This window comes from Athene cunicularia (genome assembly GCF_003259725.1).
Source record: "Athene cunicularia isolate RWA chromosome 6 unlocalized genomic scaffold, athCun1 chr6_part2, whole genome shotgun sequence".
NCBI classification, from domain to species: Eukaryota; Metazoa; Chordata; class Aves; order Strigiformes; family Strigidae; genus Athene; species Athene cunicularia.
The window spans coordinates 7,715,587-7,733,176 of NW_020799106.1; the positions used below are offsets into that span (position 1 = coordinate 7,715,587).

The 17,590-nt window shown below is 49.6% G+C and overlaps 2 protein-coding genes across 2 annotated transcripts; both read left to right on the forward strand.

Annotated features, from left to right (window-relative positions):
* The first annotated feature begins 1,692 nt into the window (after window positions 1-1,692).
* Window positions 1,693-4,067, forward strand: NPFFR1 (neuropeptide FF receptor 1). Its single transcript, XM_026851932.1, has 3 exons — window positions 1,693-1,981; window positions 2,815-2,914; window positions 3,263-4,067. The coding sequence occupies exons 1-3, from the start codon at window positions 1,792-1,794 to the stop codon at window positions 4,065-4,067; spliced, it is 1,095 nt and encodes a 364-aa protein (XP_026707733.1). The 5' UTR covers window positions 1,693-1,791.
* Window positions 4,068-5,273: 1,206 nt separating this feature from the next.
* PPA1 (pyrophosphatase (inorganic) 1) lies at window positions 5,274-17,336 on the forward strand. Its single transcript, XM_026851931.1, has 11 exons — window positions 5,274-5,394; window positions 5,551-5,615; window positions 8,391-8,444; window positions 9,004-9,123; window positions 11,097-11,183; window positions 11,476-11,602; window positions 12,125-12,252; window positions 14,297-14,382; window positions 14,615-14,684; window positions 15,844-15,883; window positions 16,999-17,336. The coding sequence occupies exons 1-11, from the start codon at window positions 5,331-5,333 to the stop codon at window positions 17,028-17,030; spliced, it is 873 nt and encodes a 290-aa protein (XP_026707732.1). The 5' UTR covers window positions 5,274-5,330; the 3' UTR covers window positions 17,031-17,336.
* Window positions 17,337-17,590: the final 254 nt, after the last annotated feature.

Genomic DNA, 17,590 nt, shown 5'->3' on the forward strand with positions numbered 1-17,590 from the left:
GATGCACCCCCCGGAGCCGGGCCGGGTCGGCGGAGGTAAGTACCGAGACCCGATTTATTTCATTTTATCCCCAAAAAAGGTATGCAGCCCCCGCCCGGACCCCTCTTCCATCAGCCCAGCCTTTCCCTGCAGTGGTTTCTCACAGCCAGGCAGGGAGGCGGGTGGCTCATTGCCCCCCCAGCCGGTCCCCCCGCCGTCCCCTTGTCACCGCATCCGAGATGTCCGCGCCAAGCGAGGACACCCCCATCCACCCGGCACCGACCCGCGCACTCAGCAGCCCCTTGTTTTCCATTCCTCATCTTCCACCTCGCTTTTGAAAACCACCTGTGATTCTTCATCCACAGGATACCCCCCTCCCACTAACGCTGCAAGACACTGCAGCCCAAAGAGATAAAGTCCAGCAAAGTTTCAGGCTTAATATCGCAGGTTTTGGGCAATCCCATTACAGTCTTTGCTATTGCTTCTGCTAACGAAGCTGGCTCATGTGGGTGCACCTGATGCCAACTGGCCAGAGCATCTTGCCCCAGCAGCCCTGATGCTTCCCTGCCTCTCCAAGAGGTTCCTTCTCCCGTGCCAGTGCTGCAAACCTCCCTGGTGCCTTTCTGAAGCCCCGCTGGAAATGTGTTGGCCAAATCCTGCTGGGCAGGGCCTCCCTGCATGCCAGTGCCTCGGGGAAGCCGGTGGTCCTGGCAGCTGGGAAAAGCATCTTGGCTGGTGAGCTGAGCACCAGCACGGGGGTGGGGGATGACACGGCCGCCCACCATGCAGCAGCTTTGCAGTGTTTTCTCAGAGCAGGGCTGACCTGCAGGCAGTTAGGCTGAACCTTAAAGCAAAAATATGCCTTTCCTTGCCTTAAAATTGCAGCCTGGGTTTGCCTGGAGTAAGTCCCATCACTGCTGCAGGCAGCTCCTTGCCTGCACTCGGCATCCTCCTGCGTCCCTGCCTGCGTAAAGCTGGGGATACCCAAGAGTGGAATCTGCACAGCCTTGCTCCCCCTGCTAAATCTGTAGCGACAAAATGCCATCCCCTCCTCCATCAGAAGCTCTCAGCATCCCAGATAATGATCATAATTCTGTATAAATATCGCTTTGTATGTAAGGGGAAGGTAAGGTCTCCTTTGTTCCAGCCCACCTCCCTCAGGTACTGTGGCTTTGCCAGGGAGAAGAAGATTTTCACAGAATTGTCTAGGTTGGAAAAGACCTTGAAGATCATCCAGTCAATGATCTTCATTTTAGAGGATGTCAAATTGCAAACCTCGACTACAAGGAGAAGCAGCAGCAGACACCTGGGAGCAGGGATGCTTCCAGGACGGCCGTGCTGGGGACCACATGGATACAGCTCCTGCACAGCCAGAGTGTTGGGGTATCGGGATGTGGATTTCTCGTCCTTGCATCACGCCTAGAAAAAAAATCTCATCAGAACAGCATGTCTTTGGGGCTGCTTTAATTCCTCATTAAAATAAAGATATAAAATAATAATTCAGCTGAGGTGCTGCAATACCTTGGGCTGCATAACCCAAGGAGGAGGATACTTGTTAGGGCACTGAGATGATCCCAGCAGGACGTGTTGAGCCAAGCTGGGCGCAGGTATAAAGATGAAAACCCACCTCTGGGGGCATTAAGAAATTAAGGGAATAATCACTTTATATTCTCCCAGCTTCATTTTTCTGCCTTCCCTTCCCCAGGCCCTTCCAACAGCACCTGGCCCAACTCCACCACAAGCGAGAGCCACCTCCTGAGGGAGAACTACACCTTCTCGGCGTACTACCAGCACTCCTCTCCCGTGGCTGCCATGTTCATCCTGGCCTACACCTTCATCTTCCTCATGTGCATGATTGGCAACATGCTGGTGTGCTTCATCGTGGTGAAGAACCGCCAGATGCGGACAGTGACCAACATGTTCATCCTCAACCTGGCCATCAGTGACCTGCTGGTGGGCATCTTCTGCATGCCCACCACCTTGGTGGACAACCTCATCACGGGTGAGCGGGGCAGTGGAGGGGCAGGATGCAAGGGGGAGAGAGAAAATAGTGGGGACCATCACCCACCTTCTGCCCCCTATACGTAAGGTCACCCTGTGAGTCATTTTTTGCTGAGGATGAGGAGGAGCAATTGGTGGCCACCCAACATCTGATGAAACGTATAATTTCATTTAAAGCTACTATTTTAGGGGGAAAATATCCTCTTTTTTTTTTTTTTAGGTTTTGGATATTTTTGGCAAAATAAGTATGACCTTAACGCTTCATTTACATATTTAAACTTCAGCCATCCTCCGTCAAGGAACACTGAAAAAACCCCTCTTCTTTCATCAGTCTTTTCCTGTGCTAGCTCAGCTCTGCCTGTTGACCTTTCCAAAGATAAAAAGCAACAATGGCACAGTTGGTGGAGTTTAACACAGCAGTAGCCAGGGCATGGGGCAGAGTCTGTATTTATTACAGGGTGTGATTTATTTATCACCAACACCTTAGCATTGGGGTCAAGAAACAAGAAGAAAGCTCTTCTGATTGAGGATCCCAAGGTCAGTCCCCTTGATAACAGCTCAAGCCCTATGCAAAGGTAGGAGAAATGACAACCACTGGGCTCCTTGAGTTTCTAAGAAGTGTAATATGCATCTTTTTAAACAATTTTTCTCCAAGCACCTGTACTGCTTGGATCTGTAAGGCCATCTCTCTATGAGCCAAAAATGCAGCCCCCCCCTTAGGAGCAGGATTTAGCATCCCCCAGCAATGACACGGTGGATGGGGACATCTAGAGGGAGCTGCTGATGGACCTGGCTGAGCCAAAGGCACCTACAACCTCCGGTGTTCCCTCGCAGGTTGGCCCTTTGACAACATCATGTGCAAAATGAGCGGCCTGGTGCAGGGCATGTCTGTCTCCGCCTCCATTTTCACACTGGTGGCCATCGCCGTGGAGAGGTACGTTGGCGCATGCATGCAGGGACATGGGGACAAACCCACCACCAGGGTGTTCAGGTGTCCCGTGCAGTTTCCATCATGGGAAAGCTCCTAGGGATGTCAGGAGCGTGTCCCAGCTCTCCAGGAGAATCACAAAGCTGTCCATGAGGCATCCCAGCAAGGTGTCCTTTCCCACCTTCGGCTGAAAACACAAAAGCTGGAGAGATCCCAACCCATCTCTGACACCAAAAGCCATATGTAAAGAGCAACCCACCTTACCCTCCCTTCCCACACCCATGCCCTGGCTGCCCTCCTTCCCAGGGACATCCCACCAGATGTCCAAAGCCACCACCGTCTGCCCTCCTGCAGGTTTCGCTGCATTGTCCACCCCTTCCGGCAGAAGCTGACGCTGAGGAAAGCCCTGGTGACCATCGCCATCATCTGGGTGCTGGCCCTGCTCATCATGTGCCCTGCCGCCATCACCCTGACTGTCACCAGGGAGGAGCACCACTTCATGGTGGACACCTACAACAACTCCTACCCCCTCTACTCCTGTTGGGAGGCCTGGCCTGAGACGGGGATGAGGAGGATCTACACCACTGTCCTCTTCTCCCACATCTACGTGGCCCCCCTCGCCCTCATCGTTGTCATGTATGCCCGCATCGCCTTCAAGCTCTTCAAGTCAGCAGCGCCTGCCCATGGCCAAGAGGAGCCGGAGGGGAGGAGGGTCTCCCGCAGGAAGGCCAAGGTCATCAACATGCTCATCATTGTCGCCCTCTTCTTCACCCTCTCCTGGCTGCCCCTCTGGACACTGATGCTGCTGATGGACTACGGGCGGCTAAGCGAGGGCCAGCTCCACCTGGTCACCGTCTACGTCTTCCCCTTCGCCCACTGGCTGGCATTTTTTAACAGCAGCGCCAACCCCATCATCTACGGCTACTTCAACGAGAACTTCCGACGGGGTTTCCAAGAGGCCTTCAGGGCCCCTTTCTGCTCGCCCCACCGCCACCATCGCCACCGCGGGCCCTACAGCCCCAGGAGCCACAGCTGCAGGATCTTCTTCGGCGCCCGCAACCGCGTCTTCGCCCAGGCGCAGACCAGCGACTCGCCGCCGGCATCCGAGTCGGGCCCGTTAGCGCCACGCCACGCTGGCGTCCCCGCATGGGACGGCTGAGCGGCCACCGGGGCACCTGGGGACCAAGGGGCTTGCGGGACGGGGAACGGGGACTCGCTACGTCGTGGGCCGCGAATCGGTGAAATAAAGGCGCATCCCGTTAATGCCACGTCCCTCTCTTGGCTCCTCCCTGTCACGTCCCGCTCCAGTGAGGGGGACAAGTGACTCAGATTCGCAAATCCCCAATTGGAGCGGACAACAAGTCTCCAAGTTCAAGCATTTATTAACTACCTACAATGCACTAATTGAACACATGATAACTGGCTAAGTACAGAGCAAGCTGTGGCAAGCAATGTACTATGCTTTGCATTTCTTAATAGAAAAAGGAAAAGAGGGAGATAGAGGGAATGGGGGAGTACAGATCACCGGTCTGGATTCCTGCGCTGCTCCTGCTGGCGAGGATTCCAGGAGGCAGCTATCTTCTTCGCTGGCATCCGTCGTCTTTGCTTCACTGCTCTCTCCAGACGGCCGGGGGGGCAGGAAGAGGGGCAGAGAGAGAGAGAGAGAGCCCTTTCTTCTCCCCTTTGATTTATACCCACTTTCCTTGGGTCCATCCCCTAGGTCAACCCACAGACCTACGTATCCCATGTACAGGGAGGGGTAAGGTGTTTCATGGGATGATGTCACTCGCATGATCATGACAGCCCTCGTTAGCATATTGAGGGGTGTCAACTTTAATATGCATTCCGTGGATAATGAAGCAAAGTTCGTTCACCGGACACATGGCCCTTGAAATCTGCCCAGGTGCCCCAGGGCAGAGCCGTCCCATCTCCACAGGGCTCTCTCCCCCAGATACATCGGGCAGCCTTATCAGCTTCGGCCTCCACAGAAATCACCCTGTGACTCATGGTTTTGTCTTGGGAGTGTTTGAGGCAAATCTTCAATCAGCCTCAACTTTTGCTTTCCCAGGCTGTTTGTCTTAGTTTCTCACAGGCCTGGTTGCTCGGCTCTCACATCCCACCCCGTCCTGGATGCCACGGAGAAACACGCAGTCCTTTGCTGGACCACGGCTGTGCCACACTGCTGGGCTACCCGACATCTTGTCGAGGTGGCCACGTCGCGCGCTCGCGAGCGGGGCCGCGTGGCGCGGGGCGTTGCCAGAGGCGTGAGTTTGGCGCCTGCGCATTGGCCACGCCGCTGGAGGGGGCGTGGACAGAAGCGCGGGGGGTTTGGCGCCTGCGCAGTGACCACGCCGTGAAGCGGGAGGCGGGGTGTGTGGTGGCGCATGCGCAGTGCGGCAGCCGGCGGGCTGAGCGCGGCACGATGGCTGGTTACAGCGTGGAGGGACGTGCCGCTCCTCACAGCCTGGAGTATCGGCTCTTCTTCAGTGAGTGCTCGCTGCCTGCCTTCTCTTCTTTCCCCACGCATCCTCACGGGGTTGGGGGGTCGAGCTCCTCTGGAGGCATCCCCGCGGCCTGAAGGTGCGCCCCTCACCTGAGGCGGCCCCTCAGGCCGGGGCTGACTCGCTCTCCTTGCTTTGTAGAGGATGCCGCCGGGCGCTACATCTCCCCTTTCCACGATATCCCCATCTACGCGGATGCCGGCAAGGTAAGAGGGGAATTGGGGCTGGCTACCTTGCGGGGAGTAAGGGCCACCAAAAGCAGGTGGCTGGTGTGGCCTGGGGGTGGTGATAAGAGAAACCGCTGGAGCTCTGGGCCCTGGGGGTGTGAGTATTTTGTCAGTGCTCCTCAGGGAGTGCCGTTCTGTAAGCCTGAAATATCCGAGAGAGGCTCGTTATGTTGCTTTTCGGCAGCAGCACCCTAAGATTGCAAGATCCTACAAATAATGGGTGCCTCTCTCTTGAGGTCTCGGCCTCAGAGCGATGTAGAAGAGAACGGGTGACCTCATTCTCATCTTTGTGTCTGAGACGTGAGTGCTTGTCTTCAGCTTGTCCGTGAGGTCATATGAAAGTGTTCTGGGTCAAAAGAAGCAGTTTCTCATTTAGCTGAATACCTATATCCGCTTCTATGGAGGTGTATGCTTAAGGCTGTGTGATATTTCAGGCTGGGTTTTGACGGCAGTAGGGTCGCTGTATGCCTGCTGGATAATCAGCAGCAGAACAGAAGGTGAGGACGTTAAATTCTTGCCGTAGCAGCTCCTAAGGACCTCTTGCCTCGCAAGAAGTGCGGGAGGGGAACTTGCCGCATGCAGTGATGCAGAGCTTTTACATCCTTCCGACAGGCAGCAGTTAGTCAAATTAGGCTGCTGTGAATCACTGTCTGAGATGCCTCAGCTCTAGGAAATCAAAACGGCTGTGCTTCAGTTTCCACTGAATGCTTTTTTCAGCAGTAACTCGGGCTCTCTGGCTGTGTTCCTTACCTTTGTAGCTCGTTTCTTTTAACACGTACTAAAAAGCTCTGCAGCTTGAGAAACATAGTGGATGAACTGTTCTAATGTTCGTGATAAGAGAGTTGTAATTTGGAGTTAGGGAGTGGTTATGCAAAAGGAAAGAATTGATGAACCTCTAAAAAGTAGCTGATTGAGCTCTGAGGTGCAGATGTTGTCAGAATACGCTTTGGGAAGTCTGAGGTGTTTTTTGTCTGCTCAGAAGGGAAGAAATGGTTTGTAATCATCACGGACAGTGGCGATGCAGTTTCTGTGACCGACTGGGAAAGCAGGTTTCAGAAGCAGGTGTCGGAACGGTAACTCAGGCAAGGAAAATCCAGATAATATTATGCTTTGCTTGCAGAGCAGGGTAGTGCATATCGGGGTGAGGAGGGTTCCTGCAGACTGGTAATGATTAACAAGGGAAACTGAACCACTGGTGTGCCTTCAGGCACTTGGTGCTGCTTGTCAGCATCTCGGTGCCAAGCCTTTAAGAGCAGCAAGTGGCGCTAAAGGTTGTAGTCCCCGAAGTTACACAATAGTGCTGATCACTTAGACCTCTTTCTGTTGCTGGAGTGCCTCTCTGCAGAGATTTACTCGTTACTTAGCAGGTTCATTACCAGCTATAGTAGGGAGCTCAGCTTTGAACAAAAGGTTGTCTTACTCTGTCTGGGCTCCTTGATCTTTATCCTTAGACTTCTAAGACACTGAGAGGATTGCTGTGTGTTTTTTTCAGTCTAGGTCTGGGATGTGCTGACCTTACCTCTACCTGTGTGTCTTGGCATTGCAGAGCCATGACCTTGGGCTATTCACTGGGTGTCTTAGACCAAAGCAGATCTGTCAGTTGGACTGTGGGGAGACTTAACCTAACAAAGATGCACCCCCAAGTCATCTTTCCTTGCCTGCAAAGCTGTAAGCGCCCTGACTAACCAGTTCTGATTGCCTCATTCCTTTCCTCAAGTTACTTAAAAATAGTATATACCTTTTTACATATAAATTGCAAATGAGCAGTGACCCTTGTCAATTAAAGGGACGTAATTAAACTTATGTTAGGGAAGGGTGTGGGCAAAGTCAATGATGTAGCGGCACTCATTGCACAATAGCAATCTAATTATGGTGCAATACAGGTGTGAGGGATTTTGCAATGCTAATACTGCTTAATGTGGGGATTAGAAACCTTGTCGATGCTAGGGAGCAAGGTTTGACTTTTTATTAAAAGCCATAATCTCTTCAAACAGCAAATGTTAAGGTTCATGCATGAAAAGGTTGTTTTCTTGAAGAAGAGACTAGCATGAACTCTCATGAGGCCTCTCAGTCATCTGGAGTCAACAGGAGATGTTTTCATGCATCACATGTAAACTAGATACTGCAAGATGTGGTTCTGTGTTTCTCCTCCACACCTTTATCCTGGCACCATGCCGCTAACAAGGTCTGCTTTTATAGGAGCGTCAGCTTGGAGAGGAGGAGCTCTGGCATCTTTCCCTACTTCAAGACAGACTAGAATATCTGGGAGTGATGTTCTTGGTTGTTCAGGGTAGTACATACTTACTCCTCTAAGCCTTGTCTCTTCTAAATTGCCAGGGTGGCTCTTGCTGTAATATTAAATGCTTTGTATTTAATAACTATGCCTAAAAGATTGGTTTGTTATGTCCAGGATGGTTTGTGTGCAGCTGTCTTTGGTTCATTTAAACCCACTGTTCTGTGACCTGGGAACGCGATCAAGGTGTTCGTAGGTGGCAACTGATGGAGCGTGTGTGGGTGACCTCAGTCTAGCTTTTGCTGGTGTCTTTCGTGGATTCACCTTTGAGTGATGACATGGGACTGACTGGACTACGGAATTTCTATCAGCTGTATCAAAACTGTCACTGGAACAAACAGGAAAAAGAGTTACAGTTTTCATGCAAACTATCTGGCTTTCATGCTTACTTATACATGTTTTCTGGTTTAAAATGTGATCGTGAGATTCCTTGCCATTCACTGATACTTTGTTGTCTTCAGAATGTGTTCAACATGGTTGTGGAAGTACCTCGATGGACAAACGCTAAAATGGAGGTAACTATCACAATTCCTAGCTTAAGTGCTTGAGCTGACTCGTCTGTTAATCTTTGGCTTCGTTGATTCTCTCCCCCTCACCTCCACATCCTGAGGCAGAGTGGGCTAACATTGGTGGCTCCATAAATGGCAAGAAAATAATTCAGCCCCAATAAATAAGGCCTTTCAAAACCTGCCATAGTGTAGGCATCACATCAAGGAAGCTCTCTAGATGTAGCTCTAACTTCCCGTGTAAATACTCCCTTAATGCTAGAAGTCTAGGATGTAGGCAGAGACTTGCAGAAGCTGCAGTAACGTAGTGTTCTTCTCTGGCTTCTGATTAAAACAGAAGCTCGTGGCTCTCAACCCCACGTGCTTCTGACGTTTGCAAGTCTGCTGAAAACTATCCCAGGAGATGTTAATGCAACAGCAAGTGGAGTTGTCCAATGTCTGCTGTTGGCTTCGGGGTCAGCTCCTTGTCTCTTGCCTTGTCACTTAGCAGTCAGCTTAATTTTATAAAAAAATCTCTTGGTTTTTCTTGGAGAGCAAAGTAAAGAGATTTATGTAACTTTCCTTTCAGATTGCAACAAAGGATCCCTTAAACCCAATTAAGCAAGATGTGAAGAAGGGAAAACTGCGCTATGTAGCAAACGTGTTTCCTCATAAGGGTTATATCTGGAATTATGGTGCTATCCCACAGGTACTGTAACTTGGTGGCTCATCCTGTCTGATGGGGAGGAGGGAGGATGCCTCTGTGTGTCTCTGACTACCACCAAATTAACGAGCAAGGCCAGCTGAAAGTCTGATAGCAGCATGTGTAATCTTGCTAATAAAGAGAATCTGTCCAGAAAGTAGGGATAGTTTTAAGTAGAAATCTCAAGAGGTAGGCTTGTAGCTAATGATGTAAATAAAACTATTGAAAAATCTGAGGATGAGTGCTGTTAGTGAGGTACCTGCTGTGTGACTTCTCTTTTTGGCCACTGAGCAGTCCAGTTGGACAGCAGCTAGCAGGTCCTTGTCTTTTGATGAAGAAAGCTGTCACTACATGAGGAAAATGAAGGTTCATGATGGGCAACTGGCAATGCGATGCCCTCAGTTCCTGCCTGGTAAAGCTTAAAGAGCTGGAGTTTTAAGTGAATGGTACAGGATCTCAGTGTATGACCTTAGACTGAATCTTTGCAGATATTTTTGTTGCAGTGAATTAGCTGATTGTTTTAGACTTCAGCTGTGGAGAGAAAATCTGAGTAGATATGAAGGCTCTATCTTTCCTGTTTCTGCCCCTTGTTGTTCAGGGTCTAAACCACACAGCTAGACTAATGTATTGACCTGTTGGATGGTAGTGGATGCCCTGACCCCGGTGTTGGATCTGAGGGAGGCACTCAGGAGTCCAGAAACCGCGTGAGGCAGATGTCCACAGCTGCACAGACACGCTTTCCCTGCAAGAGCTGGCGAGGGGGGACAAACAGATGGTGACACCTGGACACACACTCTTAACTGACTGGTGACTGCTAGATAAAGAGGAACTGTGAGCAAGGCTGTTTGCCTCTGATGGTCTCTGATGAGTTTGCTTTAGAGAAAGAAATTTTCAGTGGTGGTTCACAGGGAAACACACTGAATTCTGTAATTCTAGTCTTGATAGTAGTGCGTGTCCTGTTTCCACCAAGTGGCTTAAGACAGTGTTTTGAAGTTGAATTGTTTTCTAGTGGGATGGATTCTGAAGCCAGTTCCTTTTTACAGGATTATGGATGGCTTTTGAAACCTTCATACAGTCATGTGTTAGTGGATCAAAGATGTTTATGCATCAAGGGCAAGGGATTGAACTAAACCCTTCCTTGTAGGGAAGTGTGATAGCAATTCTGAAGAATCCTTCAGCACCACCCAGGTTTCAGTACGTCTTCCTGAAGGCTCTGGATGCATCACAAGGTCTTGACTGTACTAGTCATGTCCTGGCCTGCAGAGATTTGGGAAGATCATTCCTGCTTTTTATATCTCAACAACCTTAGAGGTAGATGCTCCTTATGATGCAAGTGGGCACGGTGATCTTTCACTCCTCATCAGAAGCATGTTTTAAGCAGCTGTTATTTTTGGAGGCTTAGTTCAAATGCCTTCTGTGGTCCTGTCTTCCGACTTGGACTCAACCACTGTGGGGGAGATGCACTAGGACACTAGGTAGCACAGGGTATGGGACTCTGCGTTCTTGTCACTGCTCCTAGCGTAACAATGTGTCTTTAATTGTTTAATTAAAAGGAAACAATCCACCCTGTCTGTCTACCATCCAATAGGGACTGCTATCTGGAGTTCAGGAAACTTCTGTTAAGAAATGAATAGGGAGAGGAACAGGCAGGCAGCCAAATCAAATGAGTGTTCTTTATAGATGTGAACTTCACCTTTATGCAGCTGTGGAACGGAGGAGGAAGTCTGGAAACTTGTTGAAAAAAGGTTTGTCAGTGGGAGGGAGCAGCTTATCCTTGGCCAGATAAGACCTTTTAACCTGGATTCAAACTGCATTTGCAAGCACAAGTGAAATAGTAACCCAACCACCAGACCTGAAAGCAAGTGTGAAGTGGGCCATCATCTGTATCTTGGAGGCAACTGCATGCCTGCAATAAAGCTGCTTTTTGTTTACTCTTAAAACCTGAAAGTTCTTATTCCTGTGTGTGGATTTTTTTACAGACTTGGGAAGACCCGGGTCACAAAGATGAAAATACTGGCTGCTGTGGAGATAATGATCCAATTGACGTGTGCGAAATTGGAAGCAAGGTACTGCACTCTAAAGGGTAACTGTCCTTTGAAACATGTAATTAGTCAACTATTCAGAGACATTATTCAGTTCTTAACTCCTCTGCCTTAAGAATATGGTGTTTCCCTCTGCTGCTTCTGGAGGTTGTCGATGAGATCATGAGCCTTGTGAGCCAAGGCTTGCGAACCAATGATAAGTTATAGCTCGCTTTGTGGTACCCAACTGCTTGCCGAACTCCCACAGCTTGCGCAGCCTCCTGTTGTGCATTCCTGGGATGCATCAGTACAGACAACAACATTTTTGTCCTTGCAGGTCTGCTCTCGAGGAGAAGTCATCAGAGTGAAGGTGCTGGGCACCCTGGCACTGATTGATGAGGGAGAGACAGACTGGAAGATAATTGCTATCAACGTTGAAGACCCTGAAGCAGACAACTATAATGGTGGGTAACAGGAGAGAGGAGCAAGCTTAGTAGTCCCCTTTCTCCGTGAGAGCCCACAGGAAACTTTCAAGTCAGGACACGGGCTCGCTCCTTCTGTGTCACAGTATTAATCGGATGTGAGACTGGAAGGACAACAGAACAAGATGTTATCAGTCTTGTAGCAAAACATTTTACTGCTGTTTATCCCAAATTGTCAGTCCTCTGCACAGCCTGGCATCTCAAAGAAAAGAGTGGCTGCACAGCCTGTCCTCAGTGGAAGGAAAGGGATTGTCCAGTAAGTCTCTAATCACAGCTGCTGTTTAAATGTGCCTGTGCTGGAGGCAGTCAGGATATGCTGTGAAGATGAAAGACTAACTTTCCTGTGCAGATGCCCACTTTGTGTCTTTCCTGTAACCTGTCTGAAATGTTGCTAAGGCTACTTGAGGAGGGGCTGAAAGAGGGGCAGCTTGAGAGAGCACGGTAGCAGCTAAGTAACTTCTGTTACTAGATCTGGCTATAACAAACCTCTTCTCCCCCGGCTAGATATCAATGATGTCAGAAGGATGAAACCTGGGTACTTAGAAGCTACAGTGGACTGGTTCAGAAGATACAAAGTACCTGATGGAAAGCCAGAAAACCAGTTTGCTTTTAATGGTGAATTTAAAGACAAGGTAGGATCACTTTTCTTCATTACTAAGATAAAGAAGTTATTATCCCACTCAGCGCTTGTCGGACCACACCTGGAATACTCTTCAGTTTTGGTCCCTGCTGCACAAAAAAGATGTGGACAGGCTGAAGAGGGTCCAGAGAAGGGCCACAAAGATGATCAAGGGACCGGGAAGCCTGTCGCATGAAGAAAGTCTGTAAGAATTGGGTTTGTTCAGCCTCAAGAAGAGAAGGCTTAGGGGAGACTTTATTACTGTGTTTCAGTATATAAAGGGTGGCTACAACGAAGATGGAAACTCCCTTTTTACAAGGAGTCACATGGAAAAGATGAGGGGTAATGGGTACAAGTTGCTCCTGGGGAGACTCCAGTTGGACACAAGAGGAAAGTTTTTCCCAATGAGAGCAGTCAGCCACTGGAATAATCTCTCCAGGGAAATGGTGGATTCCCCAACACTGGACACTTTTAAGATTCAGCTGGGCAGGGTGCTGGACCATCTTGTCCAGACCATGCTTTTGCTAAGAAAGGTTGAACCAAATGATCCTGCAGGTCCCTTCCAACCTGGTGTTCTGTGATTACTGTGAGCGTGCAAAGGCACGCTGTCCAAAAATTGAGCTCAAGGTGTGTGGGGACACAAGCGAGCAGTTACTGAGAGAATGGATTTCTATGGGGCTGCTGATAGCTGACTTCATTCTTCCTGCTGTTTTTCCAGCCTACCATTCAGCTTGTTTCCAGCCCAGTGCTTGCAGGAATACTAGGAGAAAAAGCTTAGTGTTATCACCCTGCTGCTGTTGGATATTATCATTCACGTGGGATCACTTCAGGGCTGGGAGCCTCCGTGTCAGAACCAGGGTGAAAAGCACTGGGTTTATTTGCTCCTGCTCTGGAGCAGGGGGTGCTTGACCTCACCCTTTGCCTGCCTTGCTCACTGTTCTGCTGCAGCCTGGTGCAAGTTGAAATGAACTCAGGAGTTAAAATGCTTCTTCCTTCAGGCATAAAGCGTTCCCTCGAACCCTTTGAGTAATGCTCTGCCTTGGCAGCATTCTTCTGCCTCTTTTCTGGGTTGGGTCAGATAACTTGCTGCTCCTGAACGGGTGAAATTCTGCTTCTGCACCCTCCCTCCTGCCAGTCCGGATGCACTGTGAGCGGGTTAGTGTGGTGACTCAGCTCCCAGAGCTCCAGTGTTGATGTGGAGAAGGGGAGGGCTTGCAGGGCCCCAGGTGGGAAGGAAGGGGTAAGGGGGGGCCTAAAATGCAAGTCACGTGGGAGTGGACTTGTCCCCTTCAGCTGTAGCACAGCACAAGGTTGGGTGGGCTGGAACATCTCGCTGCCCCTCCGGATGGGTGAAACTGGAATCAAGACCAAGGCGGAAAAGAGGGACAGACAACCTCACACGTGTTTCTGCAGTGTTTTATTTGGCTCTGTGTTGCATCAAACCAGGATATTTATTGCTGGTGTTTGTGCTAACAAAGAATCGCGTGTGCTTCCTTCTCCAGCTGACAGGTTAATGCTTGAGCATACACTACATTTTAAGGAAAAAAAGCTGTGATACGCTTGGAAGCAGGTTCATTTTTAAATGGTTGCAAATCTAGATTAGGTGCGTGTCTCTTCCCGTTGGTCTGTGCAGCAGCTGAAGGATTTGCCTGGAGTGGCAGAAAGATCACAGATAGGTTGGGATCAGCCAACTGCTGGAGACAAACTGAGGGCAGCGGGGCGGGAGGGCTTTTATAATGGAGCACTGGCTCGAGACTAGAATATCTGCATTCAGTTTCTTTTGGCCTCAAGCTCGCTGGGTGACCTTGGTGTATCCTCCCACCTTGAAAGTAAAACAATTCATATTGTAAAATCCCTGTTATTTCCGTTGTGGTGCACTGAGAGGTTGCTGTTGTTCCTGAAAGGTGCAGTAATGGAAGAGGTCTCCCTTGAGTCAGAAACTATCTAAAACCAGCCTATAAATACTGGCCTCTCGTTCCGTGTAACTGATAGTCTGGAGAGGAGGGTGGTCTAGTGCTTACACATAACGTGATGTTTGTTCTCATCTTCAACTTTAGGATTTTGCCATGAAGGTCATCAAATGTACTCATGAACACTGGAGAGCTTTAATAGCGAAGAAAACTGACGGAGGGGGGATCAGCTGGTAGGTTAATGCTTGTGGTCCTGTGCATGTTCCTTTCTCCTAAACAAACAACCTTGAAACTTCCTTTCCTGAGTGGTGCCATGCTTTGTTAGCTGCTGGCTGGCTCTGCAGGCCTTTCCCTTCAACTTGTCAACTCTAACAATGATTCTGAATATTCCATTGTTGTATTTCCCCATACTCCTGGGGGAGAGACTTGGTTTTCACATTCTCATAAGCGACTTGTCTCTTCTAGCACAAATCTGACTGTGTCCGACAGCCCTTTCTGCTGTAGTCAAGAGTGTGCAAAAGCTACTGTGGACGCAGTAAGTACAAATTTCGAGTGTCCTAACCTCAGTGTTAGTATTGAGCAAAATGATACAATTTGTGTGGTACTGTAAACTACCCCCTCTGTCAGAATAGCTCATTATATGCTTGGAATTTTTTAGATGACTGAACACAGCACCTGTTTCTGGTTAAATAGGATGGATGTGGAGCAAGCCAAACGTTCCTCCATAGGCTTCTCCTTGCCCTTAGTCATCTGGGAGATGGAATCTAAAACGGAGTTTGCATGAAGGACTAAACTTCTGAACCATACCTTGGCTGTCAGTTGTTCAGAGAGAGTTTTAAATATTTGGCCTTTCAAGAGCTTCACAGTGCAGGTCACTCTTTGTTAAAAGAAAGTAATTTCTGAGCGCCTTGCAGCCAGGGACTGTGCTTCCTTTGTGATGAAAGGCTTGATGTTCCTGGTGCAGTACTCCTATCCAGCTTCAGGACTTAACTGCATCTCCCTAGGCTTCTGAAGTACTGCTGTTGGCAACTTGAAAGGGGTTAGAGCAGGGGGACAGAAAAATCAAAATGCAAATGTTGCCTCAGTGTATGGAAATGTGACTGGAAACCAGAGTCTCACTGTATCCTTGGCGAGACTTTTTTTTTTAAGCCACTTGGTTTAAAAAGTGCTTGTGTCCTCTGGTGGTATCCAAATTACTTTGTAGGCTTTTGGAAGTGCAACCCCAGTTGAGGATGTGTCACCAGCTGGGGGACCCTTGTCTGTCTTCAGTTGTTAAATATCAGGTGGAAGCTCTTCAGAGAAGTTTTCTGAGAACCCTTTGTACTTCTATTCCACTGTCACACTGTAGGTTTTTAAAAAAACAGGCTGCCTGGAGCTGTGTAGACGCTGGAGCGGTAACTGCTTGTGGTGAGAAGCAGATGGCACTGCAGCCTGTGCTTAGAGCAGAGCACCTCTGGCACGTAGGACATCTGCGGAATGAGGAGCTGTGGGGATGAAGGGACTCGTGCTGCACGTCAGCTCGTTATTCCCTTGCAGCTGACCAGCACTGGCTGCCACAGACCAATTTATGCTGCTTAGATCTTAAACTGTGTTCAGTAAAGACTTGGGCAGCTCTAAACGCTGTCTAGTAAGCTTCAGGTATAAGGTCAACCTCTGTCAACAGCTGCTGTCTGCTAATACACTTCTCGTTTCAGGCACCACCCTGTAAAGCTGCCAACCCAATCCCACCTGAAGGTATGTTTCAGAGCCCACGTTTACTTTGCGATACTGAGTGGAGGCTTCCTCAAGGGAGTTATCAGTAGGAAAATGAGGGTCTTAACTGATAGCTGGGTCTGGCTCTAGCACTAGGAGAAACAAAGGGCCTTATTGGACCTAACTCCTGTCAGTAATGCTGTTTAATTCCTGAGTAACATCTGCTGTTGCCTTACTTCCTTGTTTGGGTACATGAGGCAGGTAAATAAGTGGTAAGCAGAGACTTGATGTGCTGTAGTTTTCTCCAGAAGAGCTTAGATTTATAGCAGGTCCTGAAAAAAGAGCACTGGAGAGGACTGAAATGCAGTGATAGCAGGAGAGCAGTTTCATTAGATCTGGAAAAACTGGGGTTTCATCAGGATCCTCAGTGCAGGTGAGCTGAGGAAGGGAAGTACTCCCTGCCCACCCAGAGCAGAGGCAGAAAGCAGTTGTGTGTTTGGTACTTCGGTTGCAGCTGAACCACTGATCAGAGATTTGTCCCTGAACAAGTGGCCACTGCAAGCTGGTAATGAGCTTTTTGATGCCTCGAGACTTGACTCTGTAAGACAACAGCAGTTGTGGGAGGAATCCTGGCTTGGCTGTCGTCTCCTGCTGTGTGAGGTGGCAATGGACACTTTGCACGTGAAATCTGGACGTTGCTGTAGTGGGGACAAGACCCAAGCGTTGAGCTAATGATGGTGTTGAGAACCCAAAGCTGTGTGGCAGAAAGAGGAGCTAGGCTGCTGTTTTCCAATCTCCTGGGTAATAAATCTGTGGAGAACTTTGTCTTCCATGCAGGCATGAGAGGTAGAGGTAAAATGACTTTACCTTCGAGTCAGCTGAGCCCGAGGGAAGCTGAGCAGGCTCTGGCTTGCTGTCCTCGCCTGAACTGAGTCATGCATGGATGTTCCTAATGGCAGCCTGAGTGAGGATGACTTCAGGAAAACACAAACAGGGCAACACAAGAACCTGTTTGCTGTGTGGTGGGGTTGTTGACAGGAGCCAGAGGAAGCCCCAGCGCTGGGGGGTGATGCCTGTGGTGCCCTGGGACTGCTTAATAAGTGGGTGGCTAACAGAGGACTTAACCTCCTCTTTTTTTTTTTTTCTGCCCCACATAGTTGACAAGTGGTTCTACTACCAGAAAAACTAAGGCCTGAGGATGGGGAGCAAGACAGCAGTGTCTTTCCATGGAGGAGTTGCCACACACAGGAATAGAGCAGAAAAATAGCTTCAGTGTCAACAAGAAGACCTTGCCTGTAACTTTGTTGATTAGAATTACATACCTAGCAGTGATGTGTCTGCTGCTTCAAGGTCCTGTGGAGGCTGGAAGACATAATTTATAAAATCAAAACACCCTGCTTGTGCGTGGTCATACCGTGTACTTTGTAAATCGCGACAGACGATCGCTCACCTGGTACGTGTGTGGATGCTAGAAATAAAAACTACTGAAAGCGAATGCTGCAGGGCTCCCTCTCCTTTCCCTCCCTGTCCTGGAGCCCCTGGCTCTGTGCTGGGGGCTGTCAGCGCCCAGGGTTCTTTTGGGGGGATTAGGTGACAATTTATCGGGTAATGCAGTGCCCTATCCCGCCGTCTGACTTGGGGTGGGCAGACCCGCCCAGGGCCGGCCTCGACCCCGCAGACCACGGGAGGGGGGTGGCGGCCCCGACCCCGCGTCCTGTGGGGCGGCCCCGCCCGGGGGCGGTCTCGAAC